Source organism: Mus musculus, chromosome 2 (assembly GCF_000001635.26).
Source record: "Mus musculus strain C57BL/6J chromosome 2, GRCm38.p6 C57BL/6J".
Taxonomy (NCBI): Eukaryota; Metazoa; Chordata; class Mammalia; order Rodentia; family Muridae; genus Mus; species Mus musculus.
This window is the reverse complement of record NC_000068.7, coordinates 164,698,256-164,714,486: the sequence shown is the minus strand read 5'-3', so window position 1 is coordinate 164,714,486 and position 16,231 is coordinate 164,698,256. Positions and strand designations below refer to the sequence as shown.

Here is a 16,231-nt window from a genome sequence, read left to right as displayed (position 1 = left end):
CCATGACCTCATTTTTGAACTTGCACATGAAATTCTGCTGTGTACACATATTATCTTTTCTTTCTTTCTCTCTTTCTTTCCTTCTCCCTTTCTTTCTTTCTTTCTTTCTTTCTTTCTTTCTTTCTTTCTTTCTTTCTTTCTCTCTCTTTCTTTCTTCCTTTATTTTTTCCTTCCTTTCTTTCTTCCTTTCTTTCTTCCTTCCTTCCTTCCTTTCTTTCTTTCTTTCTTTCTTTCTTTCTTTCTTTCTTTCTTTCTTTCTTTCTTTCTTTCCCTTCCTCTCCCTCTCTCTCTCCCTCCCTCTCTCTCTCCTTCCTTCCTTCCTTCTTTTTTCTTTCTCTTCTTTTCTTTTGAGACAAGGTCTCTTTATATAGCCTAGACTGTCCTGGAACTCCCTGTGTAGACTAGGGTGGCCTTGACTTCACAGAGATCTGCCTGCCAATGCCTCCCCAGGGCTGGGATTAAAGCCATTCCTCACCATCCCGTGTATTACATTTTCTTCATCTGCCTGCCTGTTTGCAGACATATGGGCAGTTCCATTTCCTAGTCTTGTGACTGACAAACAATGGACATGACCGTGCAAATGTCTCTATGGTGATAGACAGGACCTTCGGGAGTGTGTGGAGGGGCACACAGATTGGGTATCTGGTACTTTTTTTCAGGTTTTTTTTTTTCTTTTGAGGAAATTCTTTAAGGATTTCCATAGCGGGTACATAAGTTTGCATTTCCAGCAGCAGTGAGTAATCATCCTCTTCCCTTGCTCCGTTAGATTCTTTGTTGTTTCTACTTTCTTGATGACAGACAGGTCTTCTGGATGGATGAGACTGAATTGAAAAGAAAACAGTTTTAAGGGGGCTGGAGAGCTGGCTCAGCAGTTAAGAGTACATACTGGTCTTGCAGAGAACCTGCGTTCCGTTCCCAGCACACACATGAGATGGCTTAGAACTGCCTGTAACTCCAGATTCCTGGAGCATCCAGTGTCTCAGGCACCTGCACTCACCTGTACACACCACCACTCATACATATTAATTCTACATGTGTATATAGAATTAATGTAAAAGAAATCTTTAAAATATTCTATTTTATATGTATGGGTGTTTTGCTTGCATGTATGTCCATACTGCTTGTATGCCTGGTGCCTGCAAAGGCCAGGAGATGGCATTGGATGCCCTGGGATTGGAGTTGCAAATAGTTGTGAACTGCCATGTGATTCTGGGAATCAACTTTGGTCTTCTGGAAGAGGGTTAGAATATGTCTATTTGGGTAGTCTTTCTTGTGTGTAGTTTAGGGTTACTTCCACTAAGAAAGGCCAAAATGACTCCACTGAATTGAGAGAAGAGAGTGAGACCTGATCATATGGTTAAACGAAAAAAGGAGGTCATGGCTTTGCCTGCCATGACTGACTTTGTTCAACAGAAAAGGATAAAGGATGTGATAAGGCTCCTTAAAGCACTCAATGAGGCCTTTATAGCAAGTAGCAATTAACAGAAGAAAGGAAGGCAGGGATATAAGAGAGTGAAATGATTGTTCCAGACCACTTTCTGTCTTTGTCAGGGTTTCTATTCTTGCACAAACATCATGACCAAGAAGCAAGTTGGGGAGGAAAGGGTTTATTCAGCTTACACTTCCACATTGCTGTTCATCACCAAAGGAAGTCACTGGAACTCAAGCAGGTCAGGAAGCAGGAGCTGATGCAGAGGCCATTGAGGGATGTTCCTTACTGGCTTGCTTCCCCTGGCTTTCTCAGCTTGCTTTCTTATAGAAGCCAGGACTACCAGCCCAGGGATGATACCACCCACAAAGGACCCTCTCACCTTTGATCGCTAATTGAGAAAATGCCTTACAGCTGGATCTCATGGACACACACAACCAGCCAGTGCACTTTTCCACATTAGAAACTGGTTCACTCCAGGGCAAAAACCTTCAGATTATCCAAAGAACCAGCTGGAGGGTTTTTATCTTGTAGAGCATGCCTAAAATCAAATCAGAGTGGCTGATTACTCCCTTGACATCTGTACCACTACTGTTCTCATAGGCATGTCTTGTCAGGCTGTTGATTGTTGTAGCTTGTAGGGTTCACAGCTGTAGGGTTCACAGCTGTAGGGTTCATAGCTGTAGGGTTCACAGCTGGGTGAGACCAATGATTACTTTTCTCTCACATTAATGTGCACAGCACTCTCTAGTGTTATGAAAGCTAGCCAATAGGGATGAATCTTCCAGGTGAGTACAAGCCTGATTTCTCCAGGTCTATGACTAAAGTTGTGTGGTGGTCTCATCAGTGATAGAGTCTTACCACCAAGTTCTGGAGGATTAACAAAAATACTGGAAATAGTCTGTGATTTTTGGGGATCTCACTTATCAACAACTCTGTATGAGGTAATACACTCGTGGCACGGGGCCTTTTATTTGTTAGTTTGTAGTGTCTAGTAGGGACATTGTCACTATGTTATAGTGTGATTCCATTTAAACTCTTTGTATGTGCATGCTCATACTTAGGAGACTTCTACAATAGTAAGTTTCCACAGGACTTAAAAAAAAAGTCTTTGTGTTATTTATTTCTGTTTATATTTCCTCTTCTACTATGACCTCCCGTTTCCTGCCCCATTTAACTCCCCTGCCCCATTGTTTTCCTTAAACCCTTTAGACCACTACATTCTATCTCCCCTCTCCTGAAAGCTCCCCTCACCATGACCCCTTAGCAATCTCCTGACCTCAGTGGGTATCCCGAATGAAGCACACATGTCTGGAAGTTCAAAGCTAACATCCACAAGTGAAAGAAAACAAGCCACTTTTATCTTTTTTTTTTTACACATATTGTATAATCTTTTAATAATAATATAAACATTGTAAGCTCTATATTTCTTTTTTTATTTTTTCCATATTTTATTAGGTATTTAGCTCATTTACATTTCCAATGCTATACCAAAAATCCCCCATACCCCCCCCCACCCCCCTACCCCCCCACTCCCCCTTTTTGGCCCTGGCATTCCCCTGTACTGGGGCATATAAAGTTTGCAAGTCCAATGGGCCTCTCTTTGCAGTGATGGCCAACTAGGCCATCTTTTGATACATATGCAGCTAGAGACAAGAGCTCCGGGGTACTGCTTAGTTCATATTGTTGTTCCACCTATAGGGTTGCAGTTCCCTTTAGTTCCTTGGGTGCTTTCTCTAGTTCCTCCATTGGGGGCCCTGTGGTCCATTCAATAGCTGACTGTGAGCATCCACTTCTGTGTTTGCTAGGCCCTGGCATAGTCTCACAAGAGACAGCTATATCTGGGTCCTTTCAGCAAAATCTTGCTAGTGTATGCAATGGTGTCAGTGTTTGGAAGCTGATCATGGGATGGATCTCTGGATATGGCAATCACTAGATGGTCCATCCTTTCGTCACACTTCCAAATTTTGTCTCTGTAACTCCTTCCATGGGTGTTTTGTTACATATTCTAAGAAGGGGCAAAGTGTCCACACTTTGGTCTTCGTTCTCTTGAGTTTAATGTGTTTAGCAAATTGTATCTTATATCTTGGGTATCCTAAGTTTCTGGGCTAATATCCACTTATCAGTGAGTACATATTGTGAGAGTTCCTTTGTGATTGGGCTACCTCACTCAGGATGATGCCCTCCAGGTCCATCCATTTGCCTAGGAATTTCATAAATTCATTCTTTTTAATAGCTGAGTAGTACTCCATTGTGTAAATGTACCACATTTTCCGTATCCATTCCTCTGTTGAGGGGCATCTGGGTTCTTTCCAGCTTCTGGCTATTATAAATAAGGCTGCTATGAACATAGTGGAGCATGTGTCCTTCTTACCGGTTGGGGCATCTTCTGGATATATGCCCAGAAGAGGTATTGCTGGATCTTCCGGTAGTACTATGTCCAATTTTCTGAGGAACCGCCAGACTGATTTCCAGAGTGGTTGTACAAGCTTGCAATCCCACCAACAATGGAGGAGTGTTCTTCTTTCTCCACATCCTCGCCAGCATCTGCTGTCAACCTGAATTTTTCATCTTAGCCATTCTGACTGGTGTGAGGTAGAATCTCAGGGTTGTTTTGATTTGCATTTCCCTGATGATTAAGGATGTTGAACATTTTTTCAGGTGCTTCTCTGCCATTCGATATTCCTCGGGTGAGAAATCTTTGTTCAGTTCTGAGCCCCATTTTTTAATGGGGTTATTTGATTTTCTGAAGTCTTTTTGAGCCTGAGTTACCTCACCTAGAATGATAGTTTCCAGCTCTATCCATTTACCTAAAACTCTCACAATTTTGTTTTTTTCTTTTTAAGCAACCGAATAATGTTCTATTGCGTAAATGTGAAAATGTGTATTTTCTTCCACTTACTCATTGATTGACACCTAAAGCTGCTTTTATTTCCTGGCTAATTGTGACCAGAGCAGCAGTGATCTGTGTAGTAGGATATAGAATCTTTTCATGCATTTGTGTGAAGGGAATTGTGAGCACCTGTGCAGAGCTAAGCTTATCTGGAGAGAAAGCAGTAGCAAGGAAAAAGATGGTTGCACAGACACTAGTGTGGAGGCCATTGGTGTATGACCAGCTGTGTGTGTGTACATACGTGTGTGCATGTGCATTTAAGCGCACACAGATCAGAGGAGAATGTGGGGTGTGCATGGGGCTCCTCTTAATCTCTGCCTCATTTTCTTGAGACTCAAAGATTAATGTTTCCACTAAGCTGGCTGGCCAGTGCGCTCCTAGGCTCTGTCTTCCTTTGCTCCCAAAGCTGGGTTTACAGGCGTGTGGCCATGCCTGGCTTTCTCCACATGATTGTTGTGCACTTGAACGCAGGTCTTCATGACTGATCAGCAAGCACTCTTACTCACTGAGCCATAGTCCCTACACACCTCCTTTGATGCACAGCTCCCCAGATCACTCTCAGAAATAGTAATGATAGGATAGAATCAGAGAAGAAATGATAAGGCCAAAAGGGGTAGGGAATCTAAAGTCTGAGAATTCTAGAGTGAGTTACTTTATCCTGGAAAAGCGATATTTAAACATTTCTGCAAAATTTAGGAAGATTTAGGAAGAATCTATTTAGGAAGTCTAAGGGCTTAAATCTTTTATAGAAAGGATTATATTTAAAAGTCTGTGTTTTACTGCCTTAGTTTTGTTTGGATTTTGGTTTTATTTTTATTTTAATATTTATTTATTTATTTTTATTTCATATGCATTGGGGTTTTGCCTGTATGTATGTCTGTTTGAAGGTGTTGGATTCCCCAGGACATAGAGTTACAGACAGTAACTTTCATGCCACACTTTGAACTGGGTTCTGGGTATAGTGAAATGGAGAGGGTATAGTTTGTAGTTTTAAGGTTTGTGTGTGGGATGTGTGTGTGTGTGTGTGTGTGTGTGTGTGTGCATTCACGCACGTGTGTTGAATTTAAAACAAAGGCATTTCACCCTGACCCTACAGATAGAGAATAGAGGCTAACATCTTGCTGTTCACATCTTGTTGAGAGGTCAGTTGGAAAGGAGTTTGGAGGTGCCTCGCTCCCTGCTTCCAATAGAGTAAATATCTGACTCTTCTACTAACCAGCTCAGCTTTCAGTGAAGAGAAGGCAGGGTAATGGGGGGACGGGGGTGTGTGTGGACTCCTCATTGCTCCTCTTTTGAAGACCTGGGATTGACCCCGAGGCAAGTGCTCTACTACTATGGATCTATAACCCCAGTGTTCCTTTTATCTGTAGAGATTTATTTTTATTATTTTAAAGTGTGTGTGTGTTTGTGTGTGTTTGTGTGTGTGTGTAGGGTGGTATGTCTGAGTGCAGGAGGCCAGACATGGGATCTCCTTGGAGCTGGAGTTATAGGAGATGGTGTATGGGTGCTGGGAGCAGACCAGGAGCAGCGAGTCCTCTTAATCACCCAGCCTCCTCTCCAGCACCCTATTTTAAAATTTGAGACAAGTTATTACTAAGTATCCCAGGCTGGCCTTGACCTCACTCTGTAGCTCAGGCTAGTCTTGAGCTTGAGCGCCTCCTGCCTCAGTTTCCCAGGTTGCTGAAATTGCAAGCCTGTGCCACCCTGTCTGGCTTGCTGAGTTGGGCAGATTAACTCTCAGAATTCAGGACACCTTGATATTTTGCATTAAACTCCTTTTTGTGGTTCCATGCAAACATGGGAAAGGAAGGCTGGGGCTGCAGGTCTCCAGGTAGAGGAAGTGACAGGTTCCATCTCAGAGCACAGCACTTCAGATGGAAGTCACAGAGCAGGGTCATTAACTCTCTCTATTTTTTATATTTTTATATATTTCTTACCATTGTGTTTTCTGCTCTGCCTGCTGGAAAACCAATAACCAACGGTTTGTGACTAAGGCTTGGGGCACTGGAGTGAGCGGGTCAGACTAAGTAATTCAACCGTGATGTGTTTCTCCCTCTCAGTTCTATGTTTAGCTCTGTGGCAGCGGTTGCCTTATCCCCCCATTCAGCCTCACTGCTAACTCTCACTCATTTGACAGGGATGGAAAAGGAAGGCTACATCTTTATCCAAATGAGTGAGCCTGAGGGCTGGAGAGGGGACTCAGTAGAGGACTTGGGCTTGGTCCCCATGGTGGCTCACTGTCTACCCTGTAAACTCCAGTTCTAGGGAAATCGTTGCTGTCTTCTGTGGGCACTGCAGGCACAACATGCACATACATACATGTAGCGTGTACTATTTATTGTCTTAGTTAGGGTTGCTGTGGATATGAAGAAACACCATGACCAAAACCAAGTTGGAGAGGAAAGGGTTGTTTCTTCAGCTTAACTTCCACATCACGAAGGGTTGTTTCTTCAGCTTAACTTCCATATCACCTTCCATATCATGCAAGGAAATCAGGACAGGAACTCAAATAGGGCAGGAACCTGAAGGCAGGAGCTGATGCAGAGGCCAAAAAATGTGAGCCCCAGGTCTCAGTCTTAAAAAAAGACTGTTTCAAAAAAGTAAGGTGGGAAGACTCCAGACACATACACATGCACGCGCACACGCACATACTAAATATGGACTCCTAACGATGTCTTAACACAAATCAAACACAACCCGGGTGGGGCTGTAAACAGTTGGTAATCCAAATTACAATGTGAGGTTTAAAAATACACCTCCCGGCCCCACCCCCACCCCCCAGAAGCCCAGGGGTCAAGCAGATGAGAACTCAACACAATACAGAAAAATGGATGTCACATACAGAATGTATGCACATACAGAAAATAAATACCAGATAACATCTAGTTGTAGTGATGGATATCTGTACCTCCAGCACTTGGGGAGGTGGAGGCAGGGGGATGAGGAGTTGATCAACTTGGCTGTACTGGCTAGTTCTGATATCAACTTGACAGGAGCTAGAGTCATTCGAGAAGAGGGAACCTTAGTTGAGAAAGTGCTCCATTGGCCTGTGGCCAAGCCTGGGGGGAATTTTCTTGATTGATGATTGACATAGGAGGACCCAGGTGCCACCTGTGGGTGGTGCCACCTTGGGTTGGTGGTCCTGGGTAGTATAAGAAAGCAGGCAGAGCAAGCCGCAAAGAACTAGCCAGAAAGCAGTGTTTTTCCATGGCGTCTACTTCAGCTCCTGTCTCCAGATTCCAGCCTTATTGGAATTCCTGCTCTGACTTCCTTCAGTGATGGAGTACACTGTGGGAGTGTAGGCTGAAATAAACTCTACTCCCCAACTTGTTTTTGGTCATGGTATTTCGTCATAGTAATGGAAACATTATTAAGACACTGGGCTTAACAACGATACCCTGTCTCAAACAAACAAAAAGCAATGTTTCCTCACACTTCCGGGTAACCCGTCATGGAGGCCACGTGGGAGTCAAAGAACCCCTTTTGTAGAGTCTGTTCTCTCTTTCTGTCTACATGGGATCCATTGTGGTCAGGCCATAGGCTTGCTGGCTTTTGCTGGATGCCCGGCCCCCACGGCCCCACGGCCCCACGGCCCCACGGCCCCACGGCCCCACGGCCCCACGGCCCCACGGCCCCACGGCCCCACGGCCCCACGGCCCCACGGCCCCACGGCCCCACGGCCCCACGGCTCCACAACGGGAGGGCTTGAGTGTTATCTTTTTCTGCACCATTTAACACCACCTAACAGGTGAGAGGCCTTGAGAGCTGACACCCTCTCACATGCCTTCTCCCAGGAGATATTAAACCATCTGCTCCTTTGGAGTGCAGTACAAGTTTTCCTCCTTGCCTTTGCTGAAGTCAGTCCCGCCCGAGTCAAAGGATGAGGAACATCAGGAGTCTCTTCCTTCTGTTCTGCTTTCAGTTTGACCTTCCGGCCGAATGGATTTATTTGTGGTCAGCCTTCTTGTGTATTTTCACCCGAGTGTCTCTTACATGTGTAACTGATTTCTCAGTGACTCGCCCGAGTTTCATGCGAGCCTTTTGGACGTCATATAGATGTAGGTCCTGCGTGGTTTTGAGTGTACATGCAGTTCTGGTCTAACACTCGAGTATGTTCAATGGATTGTGTTTTTAACTTATTTTATGTGTACGGGTGTTTCGCCTGCATGGACGCCTGGGCGCCACATGCACGCCTGGTGCTGAAGGACGCTGGAAGAGGGCATCAGGTCCCTGGAACTGGAGTTGTAGACAACTGTAAGCTATCTTTCTATCCTCTGTTCTTATAATTTTTATTCCTTTTATAAACTTTAAGGTTCATATAAAAAAGTATTCAAGACCAGAAGTGCTTTCTTAGAGACAATAGCAACAGTGTGTGCACTGGTCTGGATGGTTCTCCATTTTCTTACATAAGATTTTTTTTTCTACAAGAATCTCAAATCTTGTTAGATTTTTTTTTTTACATTTAAGTTTTATATCTTCCTTCTCTCCTTCCTTTATTTTCATTCTTGACCTCATAATGTTCTTCCAGCAAGTCTTGAAGTCTTGGACTTCGGTCTGGAAAGGTGGCTCATTAGATAAGAGTTTGTATTGCTCTTGCAGAGGTCCAGAGTACTCTCTTCTGGCCTCTATGGCACAGGCCCAGGCGCAGGCCCAGGTGCAGGCCCAGGTGCAGGCCCAGGCGCAGGCCCAGGCGCAGGCCCAGGCGCAGGCCCAGGCCCAGGCCCAGGCCCAGACGCAGACACAGGCCCAGACAGACACAGGCACAGGCACAGGCACAGGCACAGGCACAGGCACAGGCACAGGCACAGGCACAGGCACAGGCACAGGAACAGACAGACACAGGCACAGGCACAGGCACAGGCACAGGCACAGACAGACACAGGCCCAGACAGACACAGACAGACACAGACACAGGCACAGGCACAGGCACAGGCACAGAGACAGGCACAGGCACAGGCACAGGCACAGGCACAGGCACAGGCACAGGCACAGGCACAGGCACAGGCACAGGCACAGGCTCAGGCACAGGCACAGGCACAGGCACAGGCACAGGCACAGGCACAGGCACAGGCTCAGGCACAGGCACAGGCACAGACAGGCACAGGCACAGGCACAGACAGACACAGGCCCAGACAGACACAGACAGACACAGACACAGGCACAGGCACAGGCACATAATTAAACATAAAATCTAAAAGAAAAAAAAAAGAAAAATTGAACTTATAGTATCCCCTGTGTCAGCCTCCAGAGTAGTTTGGACTAGAGGTGTGTATCACTACACCCAGATTTATTTATTTAATTTGGGACAAGGCCTCACTTATGTAGCCCTGGTTGGCTTGAAACTGCCTGTATAGACTAGGCTGGCCTTACACTCACAGAGCCCTGTCTTCTTTTGTCTCCTGATTGCCGTGATTAAAGGTGTTCACTGCTGCTCGCAGATCAGCTTTAGTATGGTTATTTTAAAATCCGTTCTTTAAATTTCTCATGCAGGGTCACAGGTGGCTTAGAGTTCACTCTGTAGCGCAGGCTGCCCTTGAATCCTCTAGCTTTACCTTATCTAGAAGGATTACAGATGTGTGCCATGACACTTGGGCTTCTATTCTCTTATATAATACGTTTGACCTTACCTATTGGTTGAAAGTATTTATTATTTTGACTTTTGAAAGCTTTTTGGGTTTTAACAATTAGGAGTATGTCTGTGCTTATGAGTGTAGGTACTCGAGGAAGCCAGAAGAGGGCGCTTGGTTTCCCGAAGCTGCAGTTACAGTGGGTTGGGAGCTGCCAGACCAGTCCTCTGTGAGAGCAGAAAGCGTTTTTAACTGATAGGCCTGCTCTCCCTCTGTATCTTGACTTTTACAAAGGTTTGATGACTCTTGCTTTTGAACATTTTTCTTCTCAGAACACAGTCCTAATGTTTATCCAGCTTGTTTGTACCTCAGTTCATATGCTAACATGTATCCAGTTTGTGGGTGATGCTCTGGTTCATTTGCTAAGTGTATCCAGCTTGCTTGTGAAGTTCCTGTTCATATGTTTTCACTCTTGCATCTTTGTTTTGTGATTTGACACAAAGTGCCTTTATCCATCCTCCTGCCTTTGTCTTAACTGGTTGTTTTAGTCAGGGTTTCTATCTCTGCACAAACATCATGACCAAGAAGCAAGTTGGGGAGGAAAGAATTTATTCAGCTTACACTTCCACATTGCTGTTCATCACCAAAGGAAGTCAGGACTGGAACTCAAGCAACACAGGGATCAGGAGCTGATGCAGAGGACATGGGTTCCTTACTGGCTTGCTTCCCCTGGCTTGCTCAGCTTGCTTTCTTATAGAACCCAAGACTACTAGCCCAGGGATGGCACCACTCACAAGGGGCCCTCTTCCCTTGATCATCATCTGAGAAAATGCCTCACAACTGGATCTCATGGAGGCACTTCTCCAACTGAAACTCCTTTCTCTGTGATAACTCCAGCTTGTGTCAAGTTGACACACAAAATCAGCCAGTACATTGGTTTTTCTGATGTTTTAGCTCTTCTGGTCTCAAACCATTTGTTCTATTTTTTTTTCTTTTTGTCCCCTGTAGGCACCAGGAACACATGTGGAGCACAGATGTACATGTAGGCAAAGAGCGTGCACATACTCATAAAATAACATACCCTCACCCTCTTTTGAGACAAGGTCTCACTGTAAAGACTTTTGTAGACCAGGCTGGCCTTGAACTTACAGAGACCCACTTACCTCCCCCTGACTCTCAAGTAGTGGGATTAAAGAGAGAGATGGCTCGGTGGGTAAGAGCCCTTGCTGCTCTTTGAGAAAAGCACCCAAGTCAGACAGTGCCCAGATGTCTCTAACTCCAGCTCCAGGGGATTGGATGCCCTTTTCTGACCTGCACCACCATCACCACCACCACCAACAAGAACAACACACACACACACACACACACACACACACACACACACACACACACAGGTTTCAGTGACTTGTAGTGTGTCTGAGGCTGGTGATTTCACAAGTGATTTCCAGATGAGGAGTCAGACTTTGTAAGTTAGATAGGATAGGTCTATAGAGGACAACTGTACTTCAGTGAAGACTCATCTGGGACACCCAAGACATTTTAGAGTTTTATGGTCAACCTGAGGATGCCAGAGCTGGCCAGATCATGGCCAGACTCCTCCTGGTCACATCTTATTCAGGCTTGAGAGTCTGTATGTGGCTGAGCATTCGTTTGATAGGAGAAACAAAGCTTTGAGAGAGGTTAAGGTTTTCTTTTCCAGGGAGGCTGAGAGTGGCCAAGTTCAAGTCTCAACCACCAAGCTCTTAAGGCCGCCTAGTAAACAAGGAACAACTTCAGAGATCAGTTTGGCTAACTGGCCTTTGAGGATTGGGAGACATGAACCGAGGATGTCTGACAAAGAAAAATTTGTTTTAGTGGAGAAACATTTCAGGAAAGTGTGAGGTTCGGTGCTGTATTTGATTTCAAGATTAACATCGAACATAGGTTTGCTGCTCTTGGGGGCACTGGTCAGTCGGATTTTATAAAGGAGGATTCCAATCTGTGCAATTTGGTCAGCTGTCCTGACATCAGTATAGTCTGGATGTATGAGGAGTTATTGCTCATGAGTGAAGAGAGACCTGTAGGATAGAACCTGTTGACATCCTCTGGGTAAGGCCATAGGATAAAGATACAGGGAAGAAGGACTCATAGGAAGATGCTCTCACTTTCAGTGATGGTAGTAATTTTTATTTCAGGAAAGACAAAATTAGGAACAGGAAAATAGTGAATAGAAGTGTCAAAGATTATGGACACGATCCAAAAACCTAAACATTGGTCTGAATCTTCTTGAATCTTTATTTCAGATGGCCCATCCGAGAACCTCCACGAACACACCGTGCTTTTCAGTTCAGGTTCAGATTCAGGTTCGGATTTTCTGTTTAAATAGAAAAATCAGATTCATGTTGCAGGTTACAAAAAGTCTCCCTGGATTAGTGTAAGTCATTTCTTGGGACAATCCTAGAGGATGGCTCCTCTATCAATGATCCCTCTGTCCTATTAATATGTTTCATGTGCCCAAAAGATAGCCACTACCCACCCATGTTCTAGTCACTACAAAGATTCATTAAGAATGATCAAAACCAGAATTGGTGCCTGTGAGTCACTTCCTAGGCTACTGCACTTCTCACTGTATGGATATTAGTCACAGCTCTCCCTGGATAGGATCCATTGACCGTCTTGTTCTAACAACTTGGAAATCGCCGGTTGTGGGCAGCAACTTCAGCTGTATGAAGTAGCATGCCCCTACAGAGATTTAGGAGGCTTGGAAATGCAAGGCTTTGATTTGGGAGTGTGTGAGCAGGGCAAGAACCTTGCGATGGTCAGATCTAATTTTAAAAAGTATCAAAAACCGAAACTAACTTGTTACACCCCACCCCACCCCACCCCCGTGCCCCACCAAGATGGGTTTCTCTGTGTAGTCCTGGCTGTCCTAGAGATCACTGTAGACCAGGCTAGCCTCGAACTCACAGAGATCCACCTGTCTCTGCCTTTCAGTTGCTGGGATTAAACAAGTTCTCCATCACTACCAGACTTCAAGTGGGTACTTCTAGTGGACTTGTTTTCCTCCTCTATTAGGTAAAAATAATACTATAAATCTGCTGTACAGCTCCTTTAGTTTAATCTTACTTTTTCAGATCTTTTAGTGATTTATTCTGTTTCATACATACACCTATACAATGTGTTCTGCCTATTTTTATCTCACTTACTCTAGCTCTTTCTGACCACCCCCCCCAAAGGTTGCTTGCTTAAGAGGATTTATGTCGTTTCGTTTGTGACCCATGGATTTTGGTTAGAGCTATGCATATGACCACAGCTGTGGACTTACTAGTGGATCTACAACTGAAGACTGTCTTCATCCATCAGTAGCCAGCTGTTCCTCAGGGAGAGGAATCCTGAAGCCCTCTCCCGTTTGTGCCTGACTGTTTACAAGCTTAGGTTCATGAAGGCATAGCATATGCAGCTGCAGCTGCTCTGAGCTCAGAAGTGCGGTGTCTGCACTATGTCCAGAGGACAGTGTTTTGCAGCTCTGCTTCTTAACATTCAGCTCTAACACTAGTTAGAGGAGATTATCTTAATCTCTTAGTACCTTGAACAGGAAACTGAACTCATTGGAGCTGATCCATAGACCCCGTACTGACCTTTGCAGCTGCCTAGGTGTGATGCCTGGCCAGGGGTTGCCTTCTGGACTCTCTCCGTGCTCTCTGTAGCAAGGTCTCTTTTCTTTCCGTCTGCCTCAGTCTACCAGGCTGTAAAGTGGTCAATCTCCAATCCGTAGCAAGGTTCTTGGTTGCCAATGCTCTTAGAGAACGCTTCCTCTTATCGCCGCTATTGTAATGTAAAATTGTATCATTATATGGTAATTGCTCAGCACAATACCTGGCATTGTGGCAAATAATCAATTGTTAAGTGAGTATTTTCTTCCTGAACTTTTGATTCTTTTTTCTAATTGCAATGTCAACAATTTGTTGTTTTATTTTGTTTATTTTTCAAGACAAGATTTCTCTGTGTAGCTCTGGCTGTCCTGGAACTCACTTTGTAGACCAGGCTGGCCTCGAACTCAGAGATCCATCTTCCTTGCCCTTCCAAATGCTGGGATTAAAGGCGTGCACCACCACCCCTTGGGCAAAGTCTACAATTTATTCTGAGATCCAGCCTAACTATTAGATTGTTATGGAACAATTATCCTCTTTACATCCTAAAACAGGGGAAGGCCCTGACTAATTTTCTCAAAGCTTTCTCTTACCGTCCATCTAAAAGACCAAAGATGAGATTGCATTCCTTACCTCGGCAGCGGAGGGTTTTTGTATGTTTCGTGACAAGTTACATCACAGTCTATTTTCAGCTTGAAGTTATTAAGGTTGCCATTGCAGCCAGTGAACAGAAAAATCTGACACTGTTTGGCAGTTTGGTTGTAGAAAAATCTAAAATGTACTTCATAGCAGCTGCCAGGCTCCACATCCAACAGACAGGGATCTGCATGAGAAGTTACCATGGAGTTAGAGGAAGATGACTACGATGCAACAGGAAGTTTCTTCCTGTTCAGAAGCTTTGAAAAATTCCTTCTTGGGATGGTGAGAAGGCTGTGGGAGTTAATGTACTGACAACTGGAGCTTTATCTCTGGAGCCCATAGAGTGGGAAGAGAGAAGCAACTTCCTCTAGCAATCCTCCTATCTCCACATGAATGCACAAGTGCGCATGCCTATATATGTGCGCGCGCGCACGCACACACACACACACACACACACACACACACACACACACATACAATGTACAAACTAAAAGAGAAAAATCTCTGTCTTCCGTGTGGAAACATTTTTGCTCAGGGACTCTGAAAAAAGTTTCTCCTTTTTCTCTTACAGAGTCACATGGTGAAGCCATCTTGGTCCAACACAAACAGCTTACCTCTCCAGGTTGTGGTCCTGGGCAGTGATTTTGGAAAGGACTGTGTTGTGCATGGCTTAGCTTGCACAAAGTGACAAGGTTTCTTGTACTGTGCACCTTCCAGGCTACCCCAGCTCTCTGCTCCTTGCTCTCATTGCCTAGCCTTTCAATTGCCTGCTGAACACACACCCCCTACTTCTTACACACTCACTATACAACTTATGTTTCAAAATTCGGGTGACTGTTTTTTGTTGTTCTAAAGCTAGATGAAGAACCAGGGGCAGGAGCTTCTGTCGCTTCGTTCCTCGTTGTTCTCCATTCCTCCTCTTGTCTTCAGGGAGCAGCTGCCTCACTTTTAGTGGCTAAGTAGTAGGTACGAATGACTGAAACAGCCACACTGGGGGTTATATTGATAGCCAAGTGCTCGTTGCTCACCATTCTGCAGTCTCTAATTTATTCTCTGATAAAGACTACTTGTCTACGCCTAGTAACACACATGATTTTGTTTGATACTTACAATACTCTCTGACTTTCTAATTTTTGTTTTACACATGGGCAAAGTGGGGTTGTAGGGAGGAGATGGTAATTGGCTCAGAGCACACATCTGCTGAGTGACAGGACCAGAGTTTGGAACGTGACTCCAAGTGTAGACTGTACTACTTAGGCCTGGAGAAAGTCTCCCTCTGGGCTACAGCGACACTGTAAACTCTATAGAGGTGCAGTGTGCTCAGAGCCTCAATAATCCCTGTCTGAAAGTTCCTCTCTCTCTCCTTCCAATGCAAGCTCTTGGAAGATCTGACCTGCTTGTCCTATGTCACAAAGCCCCTATCTCAAAACTCATCCAGTCTTTGACCTCCTACAAAAAAATACTCTCTCTGGAAAGGTCTTACTTGTGCCATATATTGTTTCAGCCTCGTTGAACACCCACGAGTCCCTCAAAGTAAGTGACACCCCGAGTTAAGGTGCTGAAGGTTGAGCCTTCTGACCCACCCAGGGGAGTTGCTTACATTTCTTTCTCCCCCATTCACGATTGACCCTGGAATTTCCCTTCTGTTTTAACTGTCCTCATACCGTTGTAGTCTTTGCAGAGATAGTTAGCTAGCCTCTCAACACCGCTCAGTACTGGAGGACTGAGTGAGCAGAGGAGGGAGAGTCCCAGGAGAAATCCCAGCTTAGTGGGCTTCATGGTGGAGCAAGCAGCAGAGAGGAGAGTCTGTTGCCAACTGCTCTTATACTTCGGGTTTGGTTTGGAGGGAGGGCTTAATGCCGAGGGCCAGGGTTCAGCATTACTGGGTTGAGTTGAACCCTGAGTGCATGAGTACCCAGCTGTGAAGCTAAAGGTCCCAGACTGATTCAACTCCTGATAGTGAGCTCCATATTCATGTGGAAACAAAGCAAGCTTAGGGACCAGGGCATCTGCACATGTGTAACCATGGAGGGTTGGACCATTGGAGCAAGGAATTTCAAAAGAATCGCTTCTT

At 44.9% G+C, this 16,231-nt stretch overlaps 1 protein-coding gene across 1 annotated transcript; it reads right to left on the bottom strand.

Moving 5' to 3' along the window:
• Nucleotides 1–12,038: 12,038 nt before the first annotated feature.
• Nucleotides 12,039–15,986, bottom strand: Spint4 (serine protease inhibitor, Kunitz type 4). Its single transcript, NM_030058.2, has 4 exons — nt 15,822–15,986; nt 14,152–14,341; nt 13,507–13,693; nt 12,039–12,242 (listed from the first exon to the last, which is right to left on the bottom strand). Exons 1-3 carry the CDS (start codon nt 15,934–15,936, stop codon nt 13,519–13,521), a joined length of 480 nt encoding a protein of 159 aa, NP_084334.1. The 5' UTR covers nt 15,937–15,986; the 3' UTR covers nt 12,039–12,242; nt 13,507–13,518.
• Nucleotides 15,987–16,231: the final 245 nt, after the last annotated feature.

Bases quoted from the DNA above. Each gene is read 5' to 3' on its own strand.
- Spint4 (NM_030058.2), bottom strand. From the start codon at position 15,936: ATGAAGCCCACTAAGCTGGGATTTCTCCTGGGACTCTCCCTCCTCTGC. The intron at 14,342-15,821 runs GTATGAGGACAG...CTTCTCATGCAG, and splicing joins TCTCTGCAAAGACTACAACG to ATCCCTGTCTGTTGGATGTG. The intron at 13,694-14,151 runs GTAAGGAATGCA...ACATTACAATAG, and splicing joins AAAAACCCTCCGCTGCCGAG to CGGCGATAAGAGGAAGCGTT.